Below are 13,120 nucleotides of genomic sequence, written 5' to 3' on the forward strand. Positions count from 1 at the left end.
CTGTCCCGTCCAACAGAGCTAGAAGAGGTGGATTAAGTCAGTAGAAGGACTCTCACCCAGGAGTTTGCCTGCTCTGCCTCTGGAAGGTCGGGCAGGGAAAAGATGGGGCTTTTTTCCACTTCAGTGTCCTTCAGTTTGTTTCCTGGTGTTTTTCAACTGATAGGAGAAACTCATTTTGAAGGCATTGTCTGGGATTTCCCACTTTGCGATGAGGAGCGGTGCGGAGATGAAGGAGAAACAGACCTTGTGAACTTCTCTAAGCATATTCTTTTAATCAGCGCGGCATGCGGGAGTCAAATTAAGAAAGTACTGCTGGCTTCTCTCATTCAGGCAGATCTTTATACAGCTCTTCTGTTTCCGGAACTTCAGACAAACAGGATGTTTTTGGTTTTGTCTGTTCTACACTTGTGACTGTTTTCAGTCGTATCTCCAATTTGCTTATTCCCAGGCAGTTTTTTCCAGCTTGGCCTTCTCATACGTTCAAGATTTGTTACCCTGTGTGTCTATCTCAGAACGCCTGGTCTTTTTAATAATGCTTATTCTAATACGCTTGGTACCACCTTCACGCTTTATCTTAGTCCCAATTAATCTTCCGTATAATTGGCATTGCTCCCACAGAGCTCTCCCTCTAGTTTCTCCTCTTCCAGTCGTGCTTGTGGGAGCTTCGAGCTGAGCCGTTGACTGTAATCACCACCAGAGGGATGTGGATACTGTGCCAGGACGCAGGTGATGGTGTTCGTTTGATCCCATCTCAGCTTTCTTGTCTCCTGTGTGACACTGGCATGAGGGAGTTGATGCTCTGTGGCCTGTTTGCCGTGAAAGGCAGGCAGCAGGATGCTTGTGCATGTGGAGAACAGAAGGAAATGAATACAAAAAGGTCCCTAGGACTGAGCATCAGCCCCACTAAGTCACCTTCCCTTCCTGACCAGAAGGAAAATATTACAACTTCCTTTTAAACAGGAAACAAGCCCTGTCTTTCTTTCCCTTTCTAGCTATCCAAATGCTAGCTGAGCCTTGAGGCAGCTGTTCTGTGCATGTGGAGGGAACAGTTGTTACCTCCTCAATTCTCTTTCTGGAGCACAACCAGCCATGCGTCCTGCTACCGCCACGCTGCGAGTTCAGTTGGACAACACAGGTTTGAGGCAAAGTCCTACACGGGCTGCAGCTGAACTCAACTTAATGCCACGTCCCCAGAGCCATGAACTCTTTTCTTTGGTTCCACTCCTGGGGTTTGTCTTGGCCTCGGGAAGGGGCTCCACATCAGCACCAGCTCTGTACCACCCCAGCCCCTGCGGTGCTGCCACACGCCCTGAGGCACCGAGCGCCGTGCTGCAGGACCTCGCCGAACCCAGTGCTTTGCGTCATACACAGAGTTGTGGGACACGTCCTGCACCACAGTTGCTTTATTGTTTGTATCTCCCTTCCTTACTTAATTCTCATTGATTTGTTTTTCTCTACCCACAGTGATTTTTGCAAGCAAATAAGAAAGCAGTGCAAGTCCCAGACCTCTGCAGCCAGAGAACTAGCTCCTGAATGCAAAGAAGGAAGGGAGACGGAATGAGGAGCTTCATTCCATAAATAAGCAGGAAGCAACAAACTGAGGCAAGTGGATTGAGCCGCCTGCCTGTACAGCAAATACCCTCGGCACCACGTGTGAACCTAGAAACCCCTTGGCCTCTGGGATGGAGCACGACAGCCCTTGTTTGCCCTGCAAGCCGGGGCAGACCGAGTCCCAGGCTGGGTCTGCAGCTGCTTCGGCAGTTTCTGCCTCAGAGAAGGATTAGATTAGGGCAGTTACTGACAAGGAGACGGTCCCCCCACTAACGAGAGCGTGGTGCTCACACAGGGCGGTTTGCTGTTGGCTCAAGATGGCTGAACAAGAGCAGCTCCCAGGGAAGAAGAGGCTGGCCAGGTCTCACCACCTGCCTTCGGGGCTCTAAGGACAGACCTACAAAGCTCTTGTCTCCAGGGGTCTCAATGTTAGTGGGAGCCTCAGACCTCGAAGAAACCTCCCAGGACCTCAGACCTCCCAGGAACAGCCCCAAGAAAGTCAGTTCCCCACAGGGCTGCAGCCACAAGGCCAACTCTATGCTGGCAGGTGTGGCCGAGTCCTGTCCTCAGAGGATCTGAGAAGCCACGACTCAGCTCTGCAATAACAAACTGCTACTGGTGAATTTTACAGATATATTTTTTTACTGGGTGTGTGAGCTACTCAGGCTTAAGAAACAGCCTCCTCAGAGGTTTCTCCATGCGACCTCACATACTTACTCCAGCCAGCTCTCTCCTGCAGAAATAACAACAACTTTTATTCGGCTTCTGCTTTGCTAAAGGGAAATGAAAGTAAAACAACAATAATTATATTCCCCTTTGTTCCAGAGCAGCGATGCAGCTGCAGAATGTACTTTGTGGAACGTAGCCATGTCAGTCTTCCATTTGTTTCCATTCAGGGTTTTTTTTCCCCCCGTTAATTCTCGCTAATTCTGATGTTATGGAAATTCTCCACGTGCAGGAGATTATAGACATCTGCTCGCTGCCATGACCCAAAGCACATTCTATTGGATAAGAAGGTTAATTTTCCACAGGCAGGAAAATTCAACTATACCAAAATGTTTGTATCTGTATAAATTCGGCTTTTCTTGTTAGCCTGAAAGGTTTCATTTTCCATCCAATGAGGAGCTGAAATGATTTGACTCCTAGAACTGAAATGGCGCCCTCAGGTCATCTGCTTCTCTGCAGATGTTCCTCTTCCAGCTCTCCGTAGCACAGGGAAAGTCTGTGAGAATTCCACAAAGGAAAGAGATAACGCTGCCGGGGGACAGCTGGTAGGCGCTGGGGCAGCCCTGGCTGCTGGGAGTGGCCTGTGGAAGACGATGATAGAAAACAAATCTGCATTTACTATGCGGCACCTAAAGCAAACAGCATTTCTAGATGGGGCCTTGGGAAAATGTTAAGGATGTAAACACTGAGAAAGGTCAGAAGCACCTAACCTGGGAGCATTTCTGTTCCTGATGGGAGGGACAGGAGCTTCCCAAGACCCTCTGTCACAGTCCAAGCACCTTAGGAGAAGGAGGACTTAGTCCCAGTACAGAGCAGGCATGGTTTGGGCAGATGATGGACAAAAGCCGATGGGCCACATCTCAAGCGCATCAGGGGATTTGAGGAAGGAGAAGGAGCATGGAGGGAGGATAAAGATACTTTTTTCAGGCATCAGCAACAAGGCAGGACTCAGAACTTTTCTTTGGCCCTGTTTCTTTGTTGTCCCTGCCAAGTGCTACTAGGAAAGGATAGCATAGAGCACTGTGATAAAGAGGGTTCAGAGATTGTACAGCTCATTTTTTGCATCATTAGTGCCTCCAAGCAGCTCCTAGCAATGGTGCTGGCTTTTTTGCTTCCCTCTTGCACTTAGTGCAGCCTTTGTTCACCAGAAGTTCATGCCATGGGCTATCAGATTTCCCAAGGAGAACGACCAGAAACACGGTATTCACAAGGTCCTTTTCTGTGCATGGAAGAGTGTGCGTAAGAAGTAAGGTGAGTTTGTGCTCTCTCTGGCTTTGTTACTGATGGTTTGTCTGCAGTGACTGGTATTTTACCATAGTCTGTCATAATATTGAAATTATATCCGTTTTCCCAATCTCTTTCTTTCTCTTTCTCCCCCTCCCCCTTTCTTCTTACTGGAAAGGTAATAAAGCCCTACCGCGATGTTACAAAAAGTAACGTCTAACATGTCTAGGCCTCTGGATTAGTGAAAAATGAGATCTGACACAAATCATTGCAGCGAGTTGTAGGTCTGACTGGCCCACGAGGCAGGCGTTGCTGCTGCACACACCAGTCCTACTGGTGTGGCCAAGGCATGTGCGGGTGGCCGGAGAACCTCCTGCAGGAGGGATGCCTGGCTGGATTTCTGCTGGCAAGTTTCTACTGTGACCCTGCATTTCAATCGCCGTGCCAATAATTTTCTTGCAGGACCACTAGAAATTCAGAATCAAGCCTCAGAAACAGCTAGCTTAAAATCACCACTAAGCAGGCTAATTTTATTTATTGCTTGCTACTGGAAAACCAGAATGCAAGTAAATAGTGTTCGAGTTTTACCCTGTGATCATGAGGGACTGAAATGTGCTATTAACCACAGGCAAGTAGAAGTTCCCATCTGCTTACGTAAGCTGTGAATTGAGACTATAAGTGAAACTGGAGGTACTTACAGCCCCACAGAAACAAGCAGCAGTATCGAAAAGGCTTGATTCAGGCGCTGTGTTAACCCCGGCACAGCAGCCCCGGGAGGTGCTCACAGGTTCTCCTGTTGCAAACAACTGTGGCCAGCAAGCTGCAGACTTGGGAATCCTTCTCCTATTCCAGGTTGGGGTGCAGGAAGCAGGTAGAGGAACTGAACTCTGCTAGAGGAGGGGGGGAAGGCGAAGGAAGGGCAGGGTAGTTCATGATCTGCCCCTGGTGGGATGCCAGCTGGGAGACCTCTGGCTCTGTGCTGGTGCATGGCAGAGCTGAGTGGCAGTTCCTGCACATTAAGTTTTTCCTCGGTTTGCAGCTGTGAGGCAGGTGCTTAGTCATCTGCTGCTCTCCTTGGGGGAGACAGGCATAGCCCCACATGCAGTTCGGGGTGGCTTTCATGCTGTGGCTTCTCTTGCAGCTGGAGGGTTTCTGTGAGCTGCCAGGTTGGGTGCAAGCGTGTTCAGAGAGGCCAGGCAACACATGGGGGTCATAGAATCACTAGGTTGGAAAAGACCTCTTAGATCATTGAGTCCAACCATTCCTATCTCTCACTAAACCATGCCCCTCAGCACCTCGTCCACCCATCTTTTAAACGCCTCTGCGGATGGTGACACAACCCCCTCCCTGGGCAGCCTCTGCCAGTGCCCAATGACCCTTTCCATGAAAAATTTCTTTCTGATATCCAGTCTGACCCTCCCCTGGCGGAGCTTTAGGCCATTCACTCTTGTCCTGTCCCCTGCCACTTGGGAGAAGAGGCCAGCTCCCTCCTCTCCACAACCTCTTTTCAGGTAGTTGGAGAGAGCAATGAGGTCTCCCCTCAGCCTTCTCTTCTCAGGACTAAACAACCCCAGTTCCCTCAAGTCACATGTCTGCATCGCGTTCCATCGCCCACCACTGCACAAACCCCACTGCTCTGGGCAGGCTGACGAGACTTCTTTAGAAAGGCCCCAAGCAGGCCCCGTACGAGGATTTAGCGATTCTTGCTCCAAGGGTAAGAGGCAACCTGCAGGCTCATCACTATGAAGCTTCAGCCTGGCCACGCTGGAGTTGTCCGCACGCTCCTGCCGAGCAGAGTGGGCCTGGCCCCTTGCCTGAGCACCGGCTGCTCGCAGCAGGGGGCTTGGGGCTCTGCCCACCTTTGCTTTCTTCATCTTCTCAAAGATCACGTCCTCTGATGGTTCCACATCTGTGCTGGAGGCAAAATCAGGCTGAGCGCGATGTGCAGGGTGTCGGGATGCCAACACAGGACGGCGTAACTCTGAGAGACCGATGGCTGGTTGAGATTTAACCAAACTCATTAAAAGCTCCCCTGCATCCCATGGCTGGACGCAGGGAGGATTCAGAACACTGCTTGATCCTTTCTTTCTAAGTAGATATTTTCCCAAATCAGAGAATCCCGTGCTCCCATCATACAGTTTAACTACAGGGCCAGTACATGTACGTGGAGGAAAAAGCAAAACCATTTTGTCACACCCTCTCAGTGCATGAATAAGCCAACATGCTTTTCATGATGTCTTTAGGTTTTCTAAATGCCATAAAAACAAACAAGCAAAATAAGAAGAGCTGTATTATTAATGTCGTCCAACAAAGTCTCAAAAAGAAGGAGTCTAGCAAGAAAATAAAAATTAAATCTACTATTGCCAGTAATCAAAACCAGTTTCATTGAAGTAGAAAAAAAACTATTAAACCTGGGAGGGTTTTTTCCCCCCCAGAGCATACATAGGCATTCATCGGGGTCTGCTCTAATTGATTAACAAAGTTACAATGCAATAGTACTAACAGGCTTTCTGCAGCTGTTGAAAAAGTCAGGGTCAGATATCAGATCCATCAGGTAAGAGCAAATTATATTGGCCTGTAAACCTTTTGGGGCTTCATTAGTCATTTTCACTCCATTCTGATAAACAGACACTGGGAAAGCTTCAGATGGGTAACTGGTGAGCCAAAGTCGGAAATCTGGATGTGTTGTATCAGGGTTTATCTCCTACAATAAATACATATAAAACAGGAAGACACAATAGACTAATATATGCCTCCAGAGTTAATATTAAAGCAATTTTTTTGAAGTGGGAAAATACACCAGTCCAAAGTTCAATTTCTTAGACGCTTATGTGTGACTATAGTGAAAGTCACAGCTAGGAAGGACAACTTTCCTTCTACAACTGGTGTATTTTTATTCAAGACTTGAGTATTTTGAACTAAAAATTGTCCTTTTTTTGTATGTTTGTGAAATACATGAACAAAACCAAGTGCAGGCTCTGTACCAAAATCAATGAAATATAAACTTTGCCCGTTTACTGCATTTACTGTCATACAGCTATTCTGGGAAGGGTAATAATAATATTAATAATAATAATATGTATACATCAGAAATGTTTAAAGTTTATTAACTTGGGGAAAAGGGAAATAAATATGCACGAGTACCTCCTTGCAAACCTATAGCCATGCAAGAGTAAAATTCCTTAGCATAATGCTTTTCTGCAGCAACAAACACACAATGAAAGCTCTTAGCCTGAAGAGACTGTTACAGAGGCCGGATTTACCATTCAAGGAATGAGCCAGACCCACAATGTTTGCAAGAACTTTCTACTCCAGCAGGTAGAATGAAAAAGACAGAATCAGCATGTGATGGTTTCCCTTATGTAACATCATGAAGCGTGCTAAACTGGCTTTTCCAGCAGGGATCAGACATGCCTTCAGAAGTATTTATAGGTTGATTAATTTGGATTTTTACCTCACATACTCTTTCCAGTGTTGGCATCCATATACTTGCTAGATGGCAATTTTGCAGAACTATCCATGTTCCTTTGTTTACTGCCTTCTCTATCATTTTCATGGCTATCGGGCCTTGGCCTTGACCAAGGGACAGAGAACTAAGCTTTGTATCACCATATCCCTACATATAGAAAGCATTTTATAAGGAAGAATAATATTGCATAAATACACTAAACCTTCTGGTATGAATCATAGAATCACTAGACTGCAAAAGAACTTTGAGATCGTCAAGCCCAACCATACCTGTCCAATAAATCATATCCCTAAGCACTTCATCTACCCGTCTTTTCAATACCTTCAGGGATGGAGACTCCACTACCTCCCCGGGCAATCATTCCAGTGCTTGATGAGCCTTTCAGTGAAGAAATATTTCCTAATGTGCAATCTGAACCTCCCCTGGCACAGCTCAAGGCCATTTCCTCTCGTCTTATTGCCTGTCACTTGAGAGAAAAGACCAACACCCACCTGTCTACAACCTCCTGAAAGGGAGTTGTAGACAGTGATAAAGCCTCCCCTCAGCCTCCTCTCCTCTTCTGTAGATGAGAGTTCCCATCTATATGTATTCTTGAAACATTTAATGCACAATATATTTTAAAATACAGTTTAAATCTTTTTTTCATGTCATTCCAGTTGACTAAATCCTCTTGTCTGTCTTCCAGTGAAAAGCTCCAACTACACATCCATTTAATCTGGAACTGTAAAATTTTGACGGTTTCAAAATACTCCTGAAAACAGTATGTTCTTTAAGGGTGTAGACGACCTGCTATAAAATGCAGGATACATTTACAGCTTGGCGGCTGGAGACTTGAAGTACGTCTGTCATGCTCAAAAGCACAGAATTCTGACAGAATATTATTGAGGAAACGCAAGAAATGTGTCTTACCAGAAAACAGCGAGTTTTGAGTATTATAATAGTATTCTACTACCTAAGAACCGATTTAGACTGTTAGAAATGTATTGTTTTAAATGCCATGATAATGACAATGAAAGGCAACAAAAATCCACTTGCAATAATTAGTGCTCTGTGATAAAGAGAACCATGAGATCAATTTTAACAAGTTTTGGAGCAGTTAAAACCAGGGGTTTGAGCTTATTCTGGCACTCCAAATTTTATTTAAATAAAGTTCCTTACTTCATACAAACATATGCACACATTCACACACACACAAGGACCAAATATATTAAAGAAGTCTGGAGCTATTAAAATACCTGATCATCAGCAAACTTCACAAGGGCTGCCATGAGGTCGGCACCAGGAGAAAGTATAAATATCAGTGGTGCACAAGAATTACTACAGAAAATGCTTTTGACAAATCAAAAGGAGGTGGCTCAATAAATGGACATCCCAGGTTATGAATGATACATTCCTGCACCATTGGTATTATCTAAAAAAAAAAAAGGAAAATAGAATTGAAGTGTCCTGTTTTTGTGTCAGCACTAATACATGTTCCTCAAAACATTTTTACAGAAATTTCAAGGACAGTATTCCTGTTTATAAAATGAAGTACAAGTACAGTCCCAGAGGAATTAATGATTTATCATGTGTAAAGCTAGTGCAAAAATAGGCTCTAAGCTTGGAGATGCTCTAAAAGAGCTGAAATCAGAAGTCCTATCCAAATGATCCTTAATCTCATTTCTGTCACCACATCTGGTCAGACTGATCTCTTATGAGGAACGGCTGAGAGAGCTGGGGTTGTTTAGCCTGGAGACTGAGGGGAGACCTCATTGCTCTCCACAACTACTTGAAAGGAGGTTGTGGAGAGGAGGGTGCTGGCCTCTTCTCCCAAGTGACAGGGGACAGGACAAGAGGGAATGGTCTCAAGCTCCACCAGGGGAGGTTTAGGCTGGACATTAGGGAAAAAGTTTTTCACTGAAAGGGTCATTGGGCACTGGAACAGGCTGCCCAGGGAGGGGGTTGAGTCACCTTCCCTGGAGGGGTTTAAAGGACGGGTGGACGAGGTGCTGAGGGACATGGTTTAGTGTTTGATAGGAATGGTTGGACTCGATGATCCGGTGGGTCTCTTCCAACCTTGTTATTCTATGATTCTATGATTCTATGTGCTGGTATAGGAAGCCAGATTTTTTTCTGTACTTACTCCAACTGTATTATGGAGACGATTTCAATTTTCAAGTCTCCTGATGCAACACCTTCCAAAGGTGTTAAAATCTTGGCTCAGGAAACTGCTGTGTACAGCAGTCTTGTACATGCTGATGTTTAAGGCTCCTACTGAAGTTAGCTGGTCTCTGTACCAAAATGAGAGGCAATTTATGAAATGACGGTTTAATGCTTTGATCCTATAAGGCCTTACAGATAGAATTCTTTTAAATATCACCGTTCATTCTATCTCTGGACACACTCTAGAATATTTTGCTGTAACCATCTCCCCTTTAAAGAAATGCAACACTGTTTTCAAACTAAGATTTAGTCTCTGAACACAAAATTCAAGAAACACCAAAGGCTTCAAATAGCATTGTTAATTCAACCCCTTTGGTCACAATCAGTGTAATAGTTTTAAAAATTTTATATGTGAAATCACTGTATTCATAACTAGAGTTTTTACTTGCATTTTTGACATGTTAATTATAAACTTCTAAATTTTCCTACTGCATTAACATAGGTGCTTTCAGTTAATATATACTGTGACTGAGCACACAGAATGTGACACAGAGGGGGAAAAAAGCTTCAGTAGCTTCATTTCGCTTGATTTTCCTGCTCATAAATTCTCTTGTGTTTTTTTACTTTAAAACTTACCTTGCTTTACAGGTGTAACTTGTCACCAATCAGTATAATGCTTTAAATTTGTGAGCAGGAGGAAGGCTCTGGGCTCTGTTACTAACAGACTTTATAGATGGAGGTGCTCTTGGAAGAGGTTGGTTTGGCTTACAAAGTCTTCTATGATTTTAGGGATATGTATGAATATGAGAACCGTTTAAAAATGTTTACAGGCTGGCCTTTTATGGAGAATTGCAAGTGCACTCCAGAGAATGTAAGTCTAAAAGTGAATGTTTTGACTAAGCCTTATTTCTTATTTTTGATGTACTGTTCATGAATGTGAAGTCATTTTAAAGTATATTAACGTTCAAGAGGAGTTGTGAGCTTCCCCTAAGCCTGAAGAAGATGAAAAGTTGAATGCTCTAACCTTTTGCTGTTGCCTGCTTGGAAATACTGTAGTAGGATAAGTGGCTTCTGCATCTTTGATTTGCTTGTCTAGCTAAAGAACTGAAAATAGGATTGGTTTGTGATTTTCTTTGTTTCTTTTTTCATTTGAAAAATGAAGCCAATTTTAAAGGAAGCAAGTACACATGGAACAGGCAGGATGATGCAGCAGCAGACACAGAAATTATTTACATTTTAGAAAACTTAATGTTTATGTCCCTGCAGGCTTGGATTTGAACATTAAAAAATCCACCTGACTTCTGCTTTGGCACATATATAAAACTTTCAGGCTGGATGTCAGATGAGTCATACTGCAAAAGAGTAATCTGGGAAGGTGTGAAGTTTGATAACTGAAACTGTTTTTACCAGATGTGATTCTAATATGATGGAAAAACACAAAGTTAAAGGTGCAGCATTTTACCCACATAATTTGTATTTAAAGTTTCTCTGTGTCCATGGTCTTGTGCTATGTTTTTTTTCTCTAAGTATATTCTCTAAAATCCTGGCTCTGGCAGGTCTAATGCACTACTACTGAAGTGCCTGTGTCACGTGTCATCTGCTAGACAATATCTGGTAGAATAAAGCTGCTCCATAACCTGCAGATACCACCACTATGCAGAAATCTGTTCACTGCGTGTAGCCTATTTCTTGTTCCTTTACTAGTTGCTCATTTACCTGCTCCACGCACCTAAAATTTGTTTTTTTCAGCCTGATGCGTGCTGATAGACATAGTGGGAGAAGGCGTTGTTTGCAAGCTCTTGGAAACAGCTTGCTGATGTGGTGTGTAGGATAAAGCTCTAAACTTCTGCACTGTCACCTGCAGATGGCAAAGGCAGGCTTTGTCTACTGTCCAAATGAACTAGATGTGGCAAAATGTTTTTTTTTGCTTGGCTGGGAACCAAATGATGACCCATGGTAAGCAGAGATAGACCAATGTTCTTAAAGTATTCCTTCAAATTCCCCTACTCATAATAAAGTTACCAATTTCTCTCTAATAGTTCACAGCTGAAGCCTACTGGTAGCTTATCATACTAAGAAACCTTGAAATAATTCATAATTCATTAATTATACCTCACACAATGCTTGATAGTTCTTGTGGTTTGCCTCCAAAGAGAATACTTTTGATTCAAAGCAGAAAATAGTTCCTTTCAATGTCGTAAACTCAGACTAAATCTTCTCTTCTATCTTCTTAGCTTGCAACCAGCTGTTATCTGAGATCCATTCAAATCTATTTCATAAGTTTTCTGTACGGTACTTTTTCTATTGATAGGCAGTAGAAGTACTGAAAAGACCTGTCTGTTCAGATTTCTTCATCTCTCAAAATGTAACTTTCATGGCTTTAACATATGGGTTTACTGGCTTTAACATATGGGTTCTGGGTTTATGTTGCAGGGAGGAACACACCAGACGTCACATTTGTGGATTTCTGGCCCTTACTAAGCATTTTGATGACCTGACAGTGGAGGAGTACTACGTGCTGGAGATGACAAGACTGAAAACCTTCCTTGTAAGTGTTCCCCAGATCATCTTAATATAACATCCAAAACTAGAATGCAAACAAGAACCTCCATCTCTAAGATTTCCAGGCTTTAGCAAAGAGTAATTTGTAAGGCTAGAACATGACTTATTCTGAAGTAATAATTTACATGCATTATTGGCTAAGAAATCTGCACCTAAACACTTCTCAGTATAGTCTATTTTCTCATTTTTGAAAATGCCTATTTGCTTTATAGATGTTTTTAGAACAACTCTTTACATCAGAAAAAGCATCTGTAATGCAATAATCAGTCCAGGAAGCTTTACAATGAGCAGCTCTATCATTCTCAGGTGGAATGAACAACACGTGAAAAAAACAAAATTTGACCAGTTCATGGCTTTACGTGCCCAGTTTTACATGTAAATCAGTTTAAGCTTCCAAGCTGTAAAGCCCTTTTCAAACGTTTTAGTTATCCCGTTTTACTCCTCCCCATTGAGATTTTATGCTTGCCGCAGTGTCAACACTGACAAGTGCACACAACTGAGCTCCTTCAACTAGTTGATCAAGATCAGCTAATCTTTGATATGATCCCAAATCCTATGGATGGTAAGAATCAAGTGAACCAAGTCTGCTGACCAGGCATAATAAAGGTTCTGCACCTTACTTCCTGGTGGGTTTGCACAAATATGATCTTTGCCTTGCTTGTGGTGTTCTATATCAAAAGTACACATGGTGACTGGCAAGGTTAAGTATTCAAGTTCTTTATACAACAGACTCAAATAGATAAAATTTTGTAGAGGTTGCAGGCTCTTAAAGTAAGCAATTATTGCACACAGATATGTTTTGCTCTATGGGAAATGTTTTGAAGCAGAACTGTTCTGAATTGAGTCTGTCCAGCTGTAAGGCTTGAATGTGGCACAGATAATAGGTGCTCCAAGTTGTGAATCTTTATTTGAAAAAAGGTAGTCTACTAAAAACCAGAATATAAGTATTTGCTTAGACATTTCTTCATACATTCACAGGTTAGTGGGACTATTAGTCCACACCTAGGCTTAAAGAACATCATGAAAGCAGGAGTTAGTATAAACAGTTATGACCTCTGTTACAGAGAGCCTATGGAAGGAATCCTCTAACTTCCTCACACAACTGTTCGGGTTTATAATAGACAGATAAAAATATCAATGATTGTACCATATAAAGAAAAAAAAATTAGAGTTAGACTTTACACTTTCCTTCTGGAGTTTTGGCTGGCAGGATGAGCTTTCAGAGTGTTGGGCAGATGGATCAGCATGGAGAGGCACTGGCAGCGGTGTATACTGATGCTTGGAGACTAAGTTACCCACAAGATGCTGCCTAGTTGCCATGGTTGTGTGGCACGTTAAGTTCATATTAGACTGAAGTGCAGTGCAAGCTAGTTATGCCTCTCTGGAAATGGATATTACAGCTCTGCTGGTGAGCCTCTTGGGCTTGCCTGTAGAGGGCTGGGCACA

At 43.3% G+C, this 13,120-nt stretch overlaps 1 protein-coding gene across 1 annotated transcript; it reads left to right on the forward strand.

The window, feature by feature from the left end:
* The first annotated feature begins 9,845 nt into the window (after positions 1–9,845).
* On the forward strand, positions 9,846–12,763 carry LOC138722407 (baculoviral IAP repeat-containing protein 5.1-B-like). Its single transcript, XM_069860480.1, has 4 exons — positions 9,846–9,983; positions 10,977–11,068; positions 11,546–11,660; positions 12,653–12,763. The coding sequence occupies exons 1-4, from the start codon at positions 9,846–9,848 to the stop codon at positions 12,761–12,763; spliced, it is 456 nt and encodes a 151-aa protein (XP_069716581.1).
* Positions 12,764–13,120: the final 357 nt, after the last annotated feature.

This window comes from Phaenicophaeus curvirostris, chromosome 7, assembly GCF_032191515.1.
Source record: "Phaenicophaeus curvirostris isolate KB17595 chromosome 7, BPBGC_Pcur_1.0, whole genome shotgun sequence".
Lineage (NCBI taxonomy): Eukaryota > Metazoa > Chordata > Aves > Cuculiformes > Cuculidae > Phaenicophaeus > Phaenicophaeus curvirostris.

What these genes read in the sequence shown, in the direction of transcription:
- LOC138722407 (XM_069860480.1), top strand. Translation starts at nt 9,846, where the DNA reads ATGGAGGTGCTCTTGGAAGAGGTTGGTTTGGCTTACAAAGTCTTCTAT. An exon ending in GCAAGTGCACTCCAGAGAAT is followed by an intron (nt 9,984 to 10,976) that starts GTAAGTCTAAAA and finishes TGTCACCTGCAG; the next exon opens with ATGGCAAAGGCAGGCTTTGT. An exon ending in GAACCAAATGATGACCCATG is followed by an intron (nt 11,069 to 11,545) that starts GTAAGCAGAGAT and finishes TTTATGTTGCAG; the next exon opens with GGAGGAACACACCAGACGTC.